Here is a 16,336-nt window from a genome sequence, read left to right on the forward strand (position 1 = left end):
AAGAGAACTGCACTGCCTTTGAAAGTGTTATCTGGCCACATGCTAAACTTCGAATACTGCTGCAAAACAAGTAGAGTTATTTTGAATTTTACTAAAAGTAAAGGACATGTTAATTAGTCCATATTTCTTTTGTCAGCCTTTTAAAGAGATGTACAAGTCAGAAACAAATCGCCATTCCCTAAGAATAAATATTCCAAATTTTTAAGAAGAAAATACGATTTAATATTAGTTTTTAATATTTACTTTAATAATCATGTTAGCTGTGTTAATTTTATGATTTGTTTTAAGGGGCCTTTGCATACCTTGTGGACAATGGGACCTACCTGTAGTCAATATGCTCAGGTGTTTTGGGCATATATTATAGAATTTACAGCATAATGTTACTAACTTCAATTGTTATAAAGCTTATGGTGATAGCTGCACGTTTATGACATTGCTGATTATTTCTATAATTCATTTAATGTAAAAATCATTAGCAGTGACACACCCCTCAATTGTACATAGTATCAATATATATGATAAAATACTATTAATTTAACAATTATGCCTGCCCTTTATGATATGGTTTCTAGAGTTATGTTTCTAGAAGCATTTAGAAGTATTATATGCTTTGAATATAAGAGAAAGTTGTGATAAACTGGGGGAAATTAACTTCTATCTTGGATGTCTCTTATCATAGCTTCATAAACATACTCACAAATGGAGACAGCAAAAACATCAAAAGTTCCCTATAAATTTGTAACTTTGGCACTGTTGGGGGTAGGTGAGAAGCTGCCGCCAAGAGTACCTCCTTAAATAGGACCTACAATCAAGGGGGTCATTTTATTCTACCACCACACCTCAACTATTTTAGACATGCAAGACGAAACACTCATTGTGGACTGTCACAGAGTTGAAATGTTCTTTGTGTCTCTTTTGCCCCAGATGTGGACCAGCTAGTGAAGTGCTCCCACGAGCGTTCCATTCATCTCTTCATTGACTCTCTGTTGAATGAAGAAAATCCAAGTAAGGCCTACCGGTGCAATTCCAGGGAAGCCTTTGAAAAAGGGCTCTGCCTGAGTTGCAGAAAGAACCGTTGCAACAACTTGGGCTATGAGGTCAATAAAGTCAGAGCCAAAAGAAGCAGCAAAATGTACCTGAAGACTCGTTCTCAGATGCCCTACAAAGGTAGGCTGGAGACTGTTGTAAATAGGAGAATTGATTTGATCCTATTTTTCTTATCATGCTTGTTGCATCACATGTACTGATTCTGTCCGTTGCAACAGAGATGATAAAACGATGTTGCTAAACTCCGATTCCTCACCTGTGTTTCTGTTGGTAGAGAAGGAGTTGTACTAATCCATTTTACTGAAGCTCCTAATTCCCATTGCCAGTAAGACCCAGGGCACAACTGCACTGCTCTATGCAGCAGCCCTGCTTGCCACCATCCTTTGTACTTGTGACCATTAGCATGGACCACTGCATTAGCACCAGGCTCCAAGTTAATCTGAAACCATTCATCCAGGGTCAGCAAACTATGGCCCATGGGCCAAATCCAACCCACCACCTGCTTTTGTAAATAAAGTTTTATTAGAATATAGCCACACGAATTCATTTCTGTACTGACTAAGGCTGCTTTCATGCCTCTACAGCAGAGCTGAGTAGTTGGGACAGAGACTATTTGGTCCCACAAAGCCTAAATTATTTACTCTCTGGCCCTTTATAGAAAAAGTTTGCAAACTCCTAAAGTTTGCTTTCAGTGAAGGCAAGAATCACCTGTATTTGAAAATATAACTATTCCTGGGAGGGAAGTCTATACCAAACTTTCTAAGATATTCCCATTTTGTCATGAATTTGTTCACAGTTGAATTTCAAACTTGGCAGCTTGTTCAGAGCAAGACCTGCAGGAATTGAAGGGAGACAGGAAGAGGAGATAATCAGATAAATCTAGAGAGAGGGACTAATGTCAGAAAGGCTAGTTTATATGGAGTCCTGGTGGAAGTATGAGAGAAGAGATGGCATTGAAGAACAGTTTCCCAGGGTAAAATATATCTGATAGAGGCACCCATTTTTTTTTTTTTTTTAACATCTTTATTGGGGTATAATTGCTTTACAATGGTGTGTTAGTTTCTGCTTTATAACAAAGTGAATCAGCTATACATATACATATGTTCCCATATGTCTTCCCTCTTGCGTCTCCCTCCCTCCCACTCTCCCCATCCCACCCTTCCAGGCTGTCACAAAGCACCGAGCTAATATCCCTGTGCCTTGTGGCTGCTTCCCCCCAGCTATCTACCTTACTACGTTTGTTAGTGTGTATATGTCCATGACTCTCTCTCGCCCTGTCAAAACTCACCCCTCCCCCTCCCCATACCCTCAAGTCCGTTCTCCAGTAGGTCTGCGTCTTTATTCCTATCTTACCCCTAGGTTCTTCATGACATTTTTTTCCCTTAAATTCCATATATATGTGTTAGCATACGGTATTTGTCTTTTTCTTTCTGACTTACTTCACTCTGTATGACAGACTCTAGGTCTATCCATCTCATTACAAATAGCTCAATTTCATTTCTTTTTAAGGCTGAGTAATATTCCATTGTGTATATGTGCCACATCTTCTTTATCCATTCATCCGATGATGGGCGCTTAGGTTGTTTCCATGTCCTGGCTATTGTAAATAGAGCTGCAATGAACATTTTGGTACATGACTCTTTTTGAATTTTGGTTTTCTCAGGGTATATGCCAAGTAGTGGGATTGCTGGGTCATATGGTAATTCTATCTGTAGTTTTTTAAGGAACCTCCATACTGTTCTCCACAGTGGCTGAACCAATTCACATTCCCACCAGCAGTGCAAGAGTGTCCCCTTTTCTCCACACCCTCTCCAGCATTTATTGTTTCTAGATTTTTTGATGATGGCCATTCTGACTGGTGTGAGATGATATCTCATTGTAGTTTTGATTTGCATTTCTCTAATGATTAATGATGTTGAGCATTCTTTCATGTGTTTGTTGGCATTCTGTATATCTTCTTTGGAGAAATGTCTATTTAGGTCTTCTGCCCATTTTTGGATGGGGTTGTTTGTTTTTTTGTTATTGAGCTGCATGAGCTGCTTGTAAATTTTGGAGATTAATCCTTTGTCAGTTGCTTCATTTGCAAATGTTTTCTCCCATTCTGAGGGTTGTCTTTTGGTCTTGGTTATGGTTTCCTTTGCTGTGCAAAAGCTTTGAAGTTTCATTAGGTCCCATTTGTTTATTTTTGTTTTTATTTCCATTACTCTAGGAGGTGGGTCAGAAAGGATCTTGCTGTGATTTATGTCATAGAGTGTTCTTCCTATGTTTTCTTCTAAGAGTTTGAAAGTTTCTGGCCTTACATTTAGATCTTTAATCCATTTTGAGCTTATTTTTGTGTATGGTGTTAGGGAGTGATCTAATCTCATACTTTTACATGTACCTGTCCAGTTTTCCCAGCACCATTTATTGAAGAGGCTGTCCTTTCTCCACTGTACATTCCTGCCTCCTTTATCAAAGATAAGGTGTCCATATGTGCGTGGGTTTATCTCTGGGCTTTCTATCCTGTTCCACTGATCTATCTTTCTGTTTTTGTGCCAGTACCATACTGTCTTGATTACTGTTGCTTTGTAATATAGTCTGAAGTCAGGGAGCCTTATTCCTCCAGCTCCTTTTTTCGTTCTCAAGATTGCTTTGGCTATTCGGGGTCTTTTGTGTTTCCATACAAATTGCGAAATTTTTTGTTCTAGTTCTGTGAAAAATGCCAGTGGTAGTTTGATAGGGATTGCATTGAATCTGTAGATTGCTTTGGGTAGTAGAGTCATTTTCACAATGTTGATTCTTCCCATCCAAGAACATGGTATATCTCTCCATCTATTTGTATCATCTTTAATTTCTTTCATCAGTGTCTTATAATTTTCTGCATACAGGTCTTTCGTATCCTTAGGTAGGTTTATTCCTAGATATTTTATTCTTTTTGTTGCAATGGTAAATGGGAGTGTTTTCTTGATTTCACTTTCAGATTTTTCATCATTAGTATATAGGAATGCCAGAGATTTCTGTGCATTAATTTTGTATCCTGCTACTTTACCAAATTCATTGATTAGCTCTAGTAGTTTTCTGGTAGCATCTTTAGGATTCTCTATGTATAGTATCATGTCATCTGCAAACAGTGACAGCTTTACTTCTTCTTTTCCAATTTGGATTCCTTTTATTTCCTTTTCTTCTCTGATTGCTGTGGCTAAAACTTCCAAAACTATGTTGAATAAGAGTGGTGAGAGTGGGCAACCTTGTCTTGTTCCTGATCTTAGTGGAAATGCTTTCAGTTTTTCACCATTGAGGATGATGTTTGCTGTGGGCTTGTCATATATGGCTTTTATTATGTTTAGGAAAGTTCCCTCTATGCCTACTTTCTGGAGGGTTTCTATCATAAATGGGTGTTGAATTTTGTCGAAAGCTTTCTCTGCATCTATTGAGATGATCATATGGTTTTTCTCCTTCAATTTGTTAATATGGTTTATCACATTGATAGATTTGCGTATATTGAAGAATCCTTGCATTCCTGGAATAAACCCCACTTGATCATGGTGTATGATCCTTTTAATGTGCTGTTGGATTCTGTTTGCTAGTATTTTGTTGAGGATTTTTGCATCTATGTTCATCAGTGATATTGGCCTGTAGTTTTCTTTCTTTGTGACATCCTTGTCTGGTTTTGGTATCAAGGTGATGGTGGCTTCGTAGAAGGAATTTGGGAGTGTTCCTCCCTCTGCTATATTTTGGAAGAGTTTGAGAAGGATAAGTGTTAGCTCTTCTCTAAACGTTTGATAGAATTCACCTGTGAAGCCATCTGGTCCTGGGCTTTTGTTTGTTGGAAGGTTTTTAATCACAGTTTCAATTTCAGTGCTTGTGATTGGTCTGTTCATATTTTCTATTTCTTCCTGATTCAGTCTTGGCAGGTTGTGCATTTCTAAGAATTTGTCCATTTCTTCCAGATTGTCCATTTTATTGGCATAGAGTTGCTTGTAGTAATCTCTCATGATTTTTTTTATTTCTGCAGTGTCAGTTGTTACTTCTCCTTTTTCATTTCTAATTCTATTGATTTGAGTCTTCTCCCTTTTTTTCTTGATGAGTCTGGCTAGTGGTTTATCTATTTTGTTTATCTTCTCAAAGAACCAGCTTTTAGTTTTATTGATCTTTGCTATTGTTTCCTTCATTTCTTTTTCATTTATTTCTGATCTGATTTTTATGATTTCTTTCCTTCTGCTAGCTTTGGGGTTTTTTTGTTCTTCTTTCTCTAATTGCTTGAGGTGCAAGGTTAGGTTGTTTATTCGAGATGTTTCCTGCTTCTTAAGGTGGGCTTGTATTGCTATAAACTTCCCCCTTAGAACTGCTTTTGCTGCATCCCATAGGTTTTGGGTCGTTGTGTCTCCATTGTCATTTGTTTCTAGGTATTTTTTGATTTCCCCTTTGATTTCTTCAGTGATCACTTCATTATTAAGTAGTGTATTGTTTAGCCTCCATGTGTTTGTATTTTTTAAAGATCTTTTCCTGTAATTGATATCTAGTCTCATGGCGTTGTGGTCGGAAAAGATACTTGATACAATTTCAGTTTTCTTAAATTTACCAAGGCTTGATTTGTGACCCAAGATATGATCTGTCCTGGAGAATGTTCCATGAGCACTTGAGAAAAATGTGTATTCTGTTGTTTTTGGATGGAGTGTCCTATAAATATCAATTAAGTCCATCTTGTTTAATGTATCATTTAAAGCTTGTGTTTCCTTATTTATTTTCATTTTGGATGATCTGTCCATGGGTGAAAGTGGGGTGTTAAAGTCCCCTACTATGAATGTGTTACTGTTGATCTCCCCTTTTATGGTTGTTAGTATTTGCCTTATGTATTGAGGTGCTCCTATGTTGGGTGCATAAATATTTACAATTGTTATATCTTCTTCTTGGATCGATCCCTTGATCATTATGTAGTGTCCTTCTTTGTCCCTTTTAATAGTCCTTATTTTAAAGTCTATTTTGTCTGATATGAGAATTGCTACTCCAGCTTTCTTTTGGTTTCCATTTGCATGGAATATCTTTTTCCATCCCCTTACTTTCAGTCTGTATGTGTCTCTAGTTCTGAAGTGGGTCTCTTGTAGACAGCATATATAAGGGTCTTGTTTTTGTATCCATTCAGCCAATCTGTGTCTTTTGGTGGGAGCATTTAGTCCATTTACATTTAAGGTAATTATCGATATGTATGTTCCTATTTCCATTTTATATATTGTTTTGGGTTCGCTACTATAGGTCATTTCCTTCTCTTGTGTTTCGTGTCTAGAGAAGTTCCTTTAGCATTTGTTGTAAAGCTGGTTTGGTGGGAGGCACCCATTTTTAAGGTGGTTTGTTAGAATCTAGAGGTGCATTTGGTGGTCCAGAGGTTTGGAGCATCTATAATTCAAGGAAACATTTTAAGCAATGAGGGAATCCTTTGTTTCCTTGACTTTTCAGAGTAGGGAAGTGTGTGTCAGGTATAGAGGAGACCATAATCTTCTGAAGAATTGGGCAGGGCTCACTCATCCCCAGCATCCTGCTTCAGTGTTCTCCGGGGACACTTCGGCAGTCAGACTTCCCTTGCTCTGGTCTGTGGCGATGCCTGCAAGGGCTCCATTTAACCCAAACTCTTGCTTTTCATCCTTTACAGCTGTGTTGCAAGCCTGCTGCCTTTCCTATCCCCTAACCTCTCCCGCATCCCATCTGCTCAGGGTTTTTAGTAGAGATGGGGAGAGTAGGAGGAGGTGTGGAAGTTTAAGTGCCTGCTTCTGAAGGCTCTCTCTGATACAGAACACTTTAGGAACTGGCTGTCTTTACAGCCTCACTGGTGATTTAATGAAATAATGTTATTGTGAGCCTATTATTTACTGACTGTGTGCTAGACAGTGGAGAATAGAAGGTACACGTGACTCTCTGAACTGAAGGAGCCTACATACAGGGTAGGGAGGTCAGACATACCCAAGAAACATGAAGAAACATGGTCACATACAGTGACAGTAAAAAATACCAAATGTGCTTGTTCCAGATGCTAAGGGACAAAACAGCCAAGGAAAGGTGGAGTTCATAGTGAAATCTTCATGGGAATTTTGGCCTCTTGGTTTGATCTTCCTAGTACCCCATCAAAGTTGACTACTTTCTGGGTTGGCTTTAGCAATTCAGATACACCTGGATTCTTCCTATCCACTACAATCACACTTTAATGCAAGGGAGTAGAATTCAAATTCTGAATTTTCTAGCAGTGAGCACTGTACAGACATGAAGAAATCTTTCCAAGCCACACATAATTATAGTCATGTATGAGCACTTCCTGTTGATCATTAGTAAGATACTGTCTGTCGTTCAGAATTGCCTGCTTATTTCGGCTGTAGTGTTCCATAAAGACTGATCAGAGGTTGTTCTGCTTTTCTCTCTACAGTCTTCCATTACCAAGTAAAGATACATTTTTCTGGGACTGAGAGTGATACACACAGCAACCAGGCCTTCGAGATCTCTCTGTATGGCACTGTGGCTGAGAGTGAGAACATCCCTTTCACCCTGTGAGTAGCCACGGAACATGACCTCCAGCATGTGGGTTTATCATGGCACTGCTACCTGCTCTAATCATTGGTCTGAGGAACAGAAGAGGCATAGGACACCTAGAAAAACATATTTAACAGAAAAATTTTTTAAAGGCTATATGGCAAAAGATGTTCATTGCAGTGGTACATATAGTAGCATAAATTAGAAGCAAAGCAAGTGTCCAAAACTGAGGCAATGGCTAAGTGAATTGTGGTTTAACAAATCAAGAAAATCAATCTAGCCTCTAAAAACTGTAATTATAGAAAACTAGGTAAAACATGGCAAAAAGTGAAAGATAAAATATGAAGTGAACAAAGAAAGCATAGAGAATTGTATTATGTACACTATGACTGTAACAAAGGACACGTTCACATATCAATACAAATTGAAAGGGAATATATGAAAATGAAAATAATATCTCTAAATGGTGGACTTATGAACTTTTTTCTCTTAAGAATTATATTACATAGTTCATATTGTTAGGATAAAAGTTGGAATACATTAAAGGTACACATTAGTGTAGATATTGTTTAAAATACACTAAATGCCATTGACATGCATCTTGCATATTTTGTTGGACAGTTTTTGCATTTGAAAAATATTCCCCGAAGAGTAAAGCTATTTATATCTTAGGATGAAGAAAAAGAAAAAAAAAAACACCCTGCTTTCCAGAACTAACTAAATATGTTGATTTTTTATTCAGGCCTGAAGTCTCCACAAATAAAACATACTCCTTTCTAATTTATACTGAGGTGGATATTGGAGAATTGCTAATGTTGAAACTCAAATGGATCAGCGATTCGTACTTCAGCTGGTCCAACTGGTGGAGCAGCCCCGGCTTTGTTATTGAGAAGATCAGAGTAAAGGCAGGAGAGACTCAAAAAAAGTAATTAAATTTATTTTTCTCCATTCATTTTTTTAAAAAATGGTTATTTTGCCTTAATCTCTAGCCTACAAAGGTAGCTCACATTTTTTTCTTCTTTTTTCCTTTAACATCTTTATTGGAGTATAATTGCTTTACAATGTTGTGTTAGTTTCTTCTGTATAACTAAGTGAATCAGCTATATGCATGCTATATGGATACTATATCCCCATATCCCCTCCCTCTTGTGTCTCCCTCCCACCCTCCTTATCCTACCCCTTTAGGTGGTCGCAAAGCACCAAGCTGATCTCCCTGTGCTATGCTGATCTCCCTGTGCTATGCAGCTGCTTCCCACTAGCTATTTTACATTCGGTAGTATATATATGTTAATGTTATTCTCTCACTTTCTCCCAACGTACCATTTCCCCTGCGCATGTCCTCAAGTCCATTCTCTACGTCTGTGTATTTATTCCTGTCCTGCCCCTAGGTTCTTCAGAACCATTTTTTTCCTTTTTTTTTAGATTCCATATATATGTGCTAGCATATGGTATTTGTTTTTCTCTTTCTGACATACTTCACTCTGTATGACAGACTCTAGGTCCATTCACTTCACTACAAATAACTCAATTTCGTTTCCGTTTATGGCTGAGTAATATTCCATTGTATATATGTACCACATCTTCTTTATCCATTCATCTGTCAATGGACACTTAGATTGCTTTCATGCCCTGGCTATTGTAAATAGTGCAGCAATGAACATTGTGATACATGACTCTTTTTGAATTATGGTTTTCTCAGGGTATATGCCCAGTAGTGGGACTGCTGGGTCATATAATATTTCTAGCTTTAGTTTTTTAAGGAAACTCCGTACTGTTCTCCATAATGGCTGTATCAACTTACATTCTCACCAACTGTGCAAGAGGGTTTCCTTTTCTCCACACCCTCTCCAGCCTTTACTGTTTATAGACTTTTTGATGATGGCCATTCTGACTGGTGTGACGTGAACCTCATTGTAGTTTTGATTTGCATTTCTCTAATGATTAGTGATGTTGAGCATCTTTTCATGTGTTTGTTGGCAATCTGTATAACTTCTTTGGAGAAATGTCTATTTAGGTCCCCTGCCCACTTTTGGCTTGGGTTGTGTGTTTTTTTGATATTGAGCTGCATGAGCTCCTTATACATTTTGGAGATTAATCCTTTGTCAGTTGCTTCGTTTGCAAATATCTCCCATTCTGAGGGTTGTCTTTTGGTCTTGTTTATGGTTTCCTTTGCTGTGCAAAAGCGCTGAAGTTTCATTAGGTCCCAATTTTTTGTTTTTATTTCCATTTCTCTAGGAGGTGGGTCAAAAAGGATCTTTCTGTGATTTATGTCATGGAGTATTCTGCCTATGTTTTCCTCTAAGAGTTCTATAGTGTGTGGCCTTACATGTAGGTCTCTAATCCATTTTGAGTTTATTTTTGTGTATGGCGTTAGGGAGTGTTCTAATTTCATTCTTTTACATGTAGCTGTCCAGTTTTCCCAGCACCACTTATTGAAGAGGTAGTCTTTCCTCCATTGTATACTCTTGCCTCCTTTATCAAAGATAAGGTGACCATTTGTGCACGGGTTTATCTCTGGGCTTTCTATCCTGTTCCATTGATCTATATTTCTGTTTTTGTGCTAGTACCATACTATCTTGATTACCATAGCTTTGTAGCATAGTCTGAAGTCAGGGACTCTGATTCCTCCAGCTTCATTTTTCTTTCTCAAGATAGCTTTGGCTATTCAGGGTCTTTTGTGTTTCCATACAAATTGTAACATTTCTTGTTCTAGTTCTGTGAAAAATGCCATTGGCAATTTGATAGGGATTGCATTGAATCTGTAGATTGCTTTGGGTAGTAGAGTCATTTTCATAATGTTGATTCTTCCAATCCAAGAACATGGTATATCTCTCCATCTGTTTGTATCATCTTTAATTTCTTTCATCAGTGTCTTATAGTTTTCTGCAGACAGGTCTTTTGTCTCCTTAGGCAGGTTTATTCCTAGGTATTTTATTCTTTTTGTTGCAATGGTAAATGGGAGTGTTTCCTTAATTTCTCTTTCAGATTTTTCATCATTAGTGTATAGGAATGCAAGAGATTTCTGTGCATTAATTTTGTATCCTGCTACTCTACCAAATTCATTGATTAGCTCTAGTAGTACTCTGGTAGCATCTTTAGAATTCTCTATGTATAGTATCATGTCATCTGCAAACAGGGACAATTTCACGTCTTCTTTTCTGATTTAGATTCCTTTTATTTCTTTTTCTTCTCTGATTGCTGTGGCTAAAACTTCCAAAACTAGGTTGAATAATAGTGGTGGGAGTGGGCAACCTTGTCTTGTTCCTGATCTTAGAGGAGATGGTTTCATTTTTTCACCATTGAGAACAATGTTGGCTGTGGTTTGTCATATATGGCCTTTATTATGTTGAGGTAAGTTCCCTCTAAGCCTACTTTCTGGAGGGTTTTTTTCATAAATGAGTGTTGAATTTTGTCAAAAGCTTTTTCTGCATCTATTGAGTTGATCATATGGTTTTTATTCTTCAGTTTGTTAATGTGGTGTATCACATTGATTGATATATGCATATCAATTGAAGAATTGAATTGAAGAATCCTTGCATTCCTGGGAAAAATCCCAGTTGATCATGGTGTTTGATCCTTTTAGTGTGCTATTGGATTTTGTTTGTTAGTATTTTGTTGAGGATTTTTGCATCTATGTTGATCAGAGATATTGGCCTGTAGTTTTCTTTTTTTGTGACATCTTTGTGTGGTTTTCGTATCAGGGCGATGGTGGCCTCGTAGGATGAGTTTGGGAGTCTTCCTCCCTCAGCTATATTTTGCAAGAATTTGAGAAGGATAGGTGTTAGGTCTTCTCTAAATGTTTGATAGAATTCACCTGTGAAGCCATCTGGTCCTGGGGTTTTGATTGTTGGTAGATTTTTAATCACAGTTTCAATTTCAGTGCTTGTGATTGGTCTGTTTATATTTTCTATTTCTTCCTGGTTCAGTCTCGGTAGGTTGTGCTTTTCTAAGAAATTTTCAATTTCTTTCTGGTTGTCCATTTTATTGGCATATCATTGCTTGTAGTAATCTCTCATGATCCTTTGTATTTCTGCAGTGTCAGTTGTTACTTCTCCCTTTTCATTTCTAATTCTGTTGGTTTGAGTCTTCTCCCTTTTTTTCTTCATAGGTCTGGCTAATGGTTTAACAATTTTGTTTATCTTCTCAAAGAACCGGCTTTTAGTTTTATTGATCTTTGCTAGTGTTTCCTTCATTTCTTTTTCATGTATTTCTGATCTGATCTTTATGATTTCTTTCCTTCTGCTAACGTTGGGTGTTTTTTTTTTGTTTTTTTTCTCTAATTGCTTTAGGTGTAAGGTTAGGTTGCTTATTTGAGATGTTTCTTGTCTCTTGAGGTAGGATTGTATTGCTATAAACTTGCCTCTTAGAACTGCTTTTGCTGCATCCCATTGGTTTTGGGTCGTCTTGTTTTCATTGTCATTTGTTTCTAGGTATTTTTTAATTTCCTCTTTGATTTCTTCAGTGATCTCTTGGTTATTTAGTAGCATATTGTTTAGCCACCATGTGTTTGTAATTTTTAGTTTTTTCCTGTAATTGATATCTAGTCTCATAGCGTTGTGGTCAGAAAAGATACCTGATATGGTTTCAATTTTCTTAAATTTACCAAGGCTGATTTTTGACCCAAAATGTGGTCTATCTTGGATAATTTTCCATAAGCACTTGAGAAGAAAGTGTATTCTGTTGTTTTTGGATGGAATGTCCTATATATATCAATTAAGAATATCTTGCTTAAGATGTCATTTAAATCTTGTGTTTCCTTATTTATTTTCATCTTGGCTGATCTGCCCATTGGTGAAAGTGGGGTGTTAAAAGTCTCCTACTATTATCGTGTTACTGTCGATTTCTCCTTTCATGGTTTTTAGCATTTGCCTTATGTATTAATGTGCTCCTATGTTGGGTGCATAAATGTTTATAATTGTTATATCTTCTTCTTGGATTAATCCCTTGATCATTATGTAGTGTACTTCTTTGTCTCTTGTAATAGTGTTTGTTATAAAGTCTATTTTGTCTGATATGAGAATTGCTACTCCAGCTTTCTTTTGATTTCCATTTGCATGGAATATCTTTTTCCATCCTTTCACTTTCAGTCTGTATGTGTCCCTAGGTCTGAAGTGGGTGTCTTGTAAACAGCATGTATACAGGTTTTGCTTTTGTATCCAGTCAGCCAATCTTTGCCTTTTAGTTGTAACATTTAATCCATTTACGTGTAAGGTAATTATCGATATGTATGTTCCTATTACCATTTTCTTAATTGTTTTGGGTTTGTTTTTGTAGGTCTTTTCCTTCTCTTGTGTTTCCTTCCTAGAGAAGTTCCTTTAGCATTTGTCGTATAGCTGGTTTGGTGGTGCTGAATTCTCTTAACTTGTGCTTGTCTGTAAAAGTTTTAATTTCTCTGTCAAATCTGAATGATATCTTTGCTGGATAGAGTAATCTTGGTTGTAGGTTTTTCCCTTTCATCACTTTAAATATGTCCTGCCACTCCCTTCTGGCTTGTAGAGTTTCTGCTGAAAAATCAGCTGTTAACCTTATATGGATTCCCTTGTATGTTAACACTAACCCTTGCTGCTTTTAATATTTTTTCTTTGTATTTAATTTTTGATGGTTTCATTAATATGTGTCTCAGTGCATTTCTCTTTGGGTTTATTCTGTATGGTACTCTCTGTGCTTCCTGGACTTGATTGACTATTTCCTTTCCCATGTTAAGGAAGTTTTCAAGTATAATCTCTTCAAATATTTTCTCAGCCCCTTTCTTCTTCTCTTCTTCTTCTGGGACCTCTGTAATTCAAATGTTGGTGCATTTAATGTTGTCCCAGAGGTCTCTGAGACTGTCCTCAATTCTTTTCATTGTTTTTTCTTTATTCTGCTCTCTGGCAGTTATTTCCACCATTTTATCTTCCAGCTCACTTATCCGTTCTTCTGCCTCAGTTGTTCTGCTACTGATTCCTTCTAGAGTATTTTTAGTTTCAGTAATTGTGTGGTTCATCACTCTTTGCTCTTTAGTTCTTCTAGATCCTTGTTAAATGTTTCTTGTGTTTTTTCCATTCTGTTTCCAAGATTTTGGATCATCTTTACTATCATTACTCTGAATTCTTTTTCAGGTAGATTGCCTATTTCATCTTCATTTATTTGGTCTTATAGGTTTTTACCTTGCTCCTTTGTCTGTAACATATTTCTTTGTCATTTCTTTTTTTTTTCTCTCTTTTTGATGGGTGGTGCTGTATTCCTGTCTTACTGGTTGTTTGGCCTGAGACGTCCAGCACTTGAGTTTGCAGGCAGTTGGATAGAGCCGGGTCTTGTTGCTGAGATGAGGACATCCAGGAGGCCTCATTCCAATCAATATTCCCTGGGGTCTGGGGTTCTCTGTTAGTCCAGCGGTTTGGACTCGGAGCTCCCACCATAGGAGCTCGGGCCTGACCTCCAGCCTGGGAACCAAGATCTCACAAGCTTTGTGGCATGGTTAAGAACAAAAAAGGAAATCAGAAAGAAAGGAAGGAGCAGTACCATATAAAAGGATAAAAACAAAATAAAATTAGAAAGATAAAAAATATATTAGGGGGACTTCCCCGGTGGCACAGTGGTTAAGAGTCCGCCTGCCAATGCAGGGGACTCGGGTTCGAGCCCTGGTCTGGGATGATCCCACATGCCACAGAGCAACTAAGCCTGTGTGCCACAACTGCTGAGCCTGTGCTCTAGAGCCTGCGAGCCGCAACTACTGAGCCCATGTGCCACAACTACTGAAGCCCGTGTGCCTAGAGCCTGTGCTCCGCAGCAAGAGAAGCCACTGCAATGAGAAGCCTGCGCACCGCAAGGAAGAGTAGCCCCCACTCTCTGCAACTAGAGAAAGCCCAGGTGCAGCAACAAAGACCCAGTGCAGCCAAAAATAAATAAATAAATAAACAAACAAACAAACAAAAAAAAATATATTAGGAAAAATAAAACTATAATTGAAACAACTGTAACAAGGTAAAATAAAACCACACAGAAAAAAAAAAATCCTTGGCTATGGGGGTAGAATTTAGGCAGGGGGTGGAACTTAGGCAGGGGCGGGGTTTTGGGTAGGGCAGTACCTAGGCTGGTGGGGGACTGACGCTTGAGCATGGGGCGGGACCTAGGCGGGGTGACGTTCAAGCGTGGGGCAGGGCCTCTGCCTAGGAAGTGCACAGAAGGGGAGAGGCAGCACATTGGAAGGAGGGCCTCTGGAGTGTGGGGTTCTGGAATTTGGAGGTAAGGCCCTGAGTGAGCGTGTGTGGGTGGGGTTTAGGCTGAGCACATTGGAGGGGCCCTCAGAGTGTAGAGGTGGGGCCCTGGTTGGGGGTGTAGGGGTGGGGCTCAGGTTCTGCGTGGCAGGAGGGAGGCTCCAAGGGCAGAGGATTAGGCCCGCAAGCCCAACAGGCTTCCCATTTGCTAAGTGGACAGGGAAAGCACTGGCTGCGTTCCCTTCCATTCCTTCATGTCCCACGACCACCGTCTCCCCTAGGGTCTCCCCCACCCTACTGGACCCCCTAACTGTGGGTGGGTCCTATGGTGTAGGAACTTCTCCCCTCCGCCAGCTGCTCCTCAGGGGTGCCGGAGGTCCGGCCTTTGTTTTTGCTCCCCCTTCTCACCCTCCCACTTCCTCAGGGCCAGCATGGCTGGAGGGGGCCTTGGTGGGTAGAGGATCAGGCCTGGGATCTCAGCAGGTTCCTCGGGGTCCAAGTGGGCAGAGGAAACCTGGCCATGCTTCCTTTTGATCCTCTGCCCCCCAGTGGTTCCCCAATTTACCCCTTCCAGCGTGGGATCCCTTCCCCTCCCCCAGCCACCCCTCAGGGGTGCCAGTCCCATCCCGCCTCCACTTCTCATCCCCCTTCACTCCCCCCATTCTCCGTGTTTCTACCTGGTCGCTGGGGGTTCCTCCAGTCCCCTTACGTGTCCGTGGTCCCCCACCGGTGCCTGGTAGGTGCCCTAGTTGTGAGGAGACGCGAATTCCGAGTCCTCCTAGTATGCCATCTTGACTCCACCCCTCTCGACTTCGCCCCTGTCCGTTCATTTTCATTCACTCTAATGTTATTACCTAGAAATAGTATTTATGGAGCCTCCAATGTTCAGGTGAAACTTTAGTAAGCTTTGTCTTTAAAACTACATTACCTAGATAATTACACCTATCATTTTTTAGGTGTGTTATTTTATTGTCATACTAGGGAAGTAATGGTATCTCTGCATTTTGTGGAAAGAAAACCTAAACTCTGAATTGCCACAGTCATTGAGTGAGAGTTGAGATTAGAAGTCAAGAATCTCAGCTTCTCATTTAGCACTGATTTTTGCAAGCACAAAACAGTTATGCAGAGAACCTCAGAGATGCCACTTGGACATTCAAAGATTAAAACTAACCTCTTCAAGAAGGACAAGATTCCAAGATAATCTCATCCTCTCTTCCCAACCCCACTCCACATAGATAAAATGAATTGCATAGAGAGCCCCATAAGATTTAAAATTTTATACTAAATGTACAGGGATTTTGCAAACTGTAGTATACTATTATTGTAAATAAAATGACTCTTTAAATTAGGATTGATAAGAAATTCTCTGGTGGTCCAGTGGTTAGGACTCAGTGCTTTCACTGTGGAGGGCCTGGGTTCAATCCCTGGCTGGGGAACTAAGATCCCCTAAGCCACGAGGCATGACCAATGAATGAATGAATGAATAAATAAATAAATAAGTGTTGATAATGTATTTCTCTTTTGTCATTTTCTTTTATAACCAAAAGGGGGGAAAAGAGGTTGTGAATGGAGAGGCTATACAGAGTATTTGTTTTTCC

General features: G+C 39.0%; 1 protein-coding gene across 1 annotated transcript in view; it reads left to right on the top strand.

Annotated features, from left to right (window-relative positions):
* The window catches only part of LPL (lipoprotein lipase), a 34,583-nt gene that overhangs the window by 13,628 nt on the left and 4,619 nt on the right, over positions 1-16,336 (top strand). Inside the window, exons 6-8 of the mRNA XM_032636144.1 lie at positions 925-1,167; positions 7,439-7,559; positions 8,285-8,467. Coding sequence (XP_032492035.1) covers positions 925-1,167; positions 7,439-7,559; positions 8,285-8,467 — 547 coding nt within the window. The remainder of the gene's footprint in view (positions 1-924; positions 1,168-7,438; positions 7,560-8,284; positions 8,468-16,336) is intronic.

The sequence above is a fragment of the Phocoena sinus genome, chromosome 6, assembly GCF_008692025.1.
Source record: "Phocoena sinus isolate mPhoSin1 chromosome 6, mPhoSin1.pri, whole genome shotgun sequence".
NCBI lineage: Eukaryota > Metazoa > Chordata > Mammalia > Artiodactyla > Phocoenidae > Phocoena > Phocoena sinus.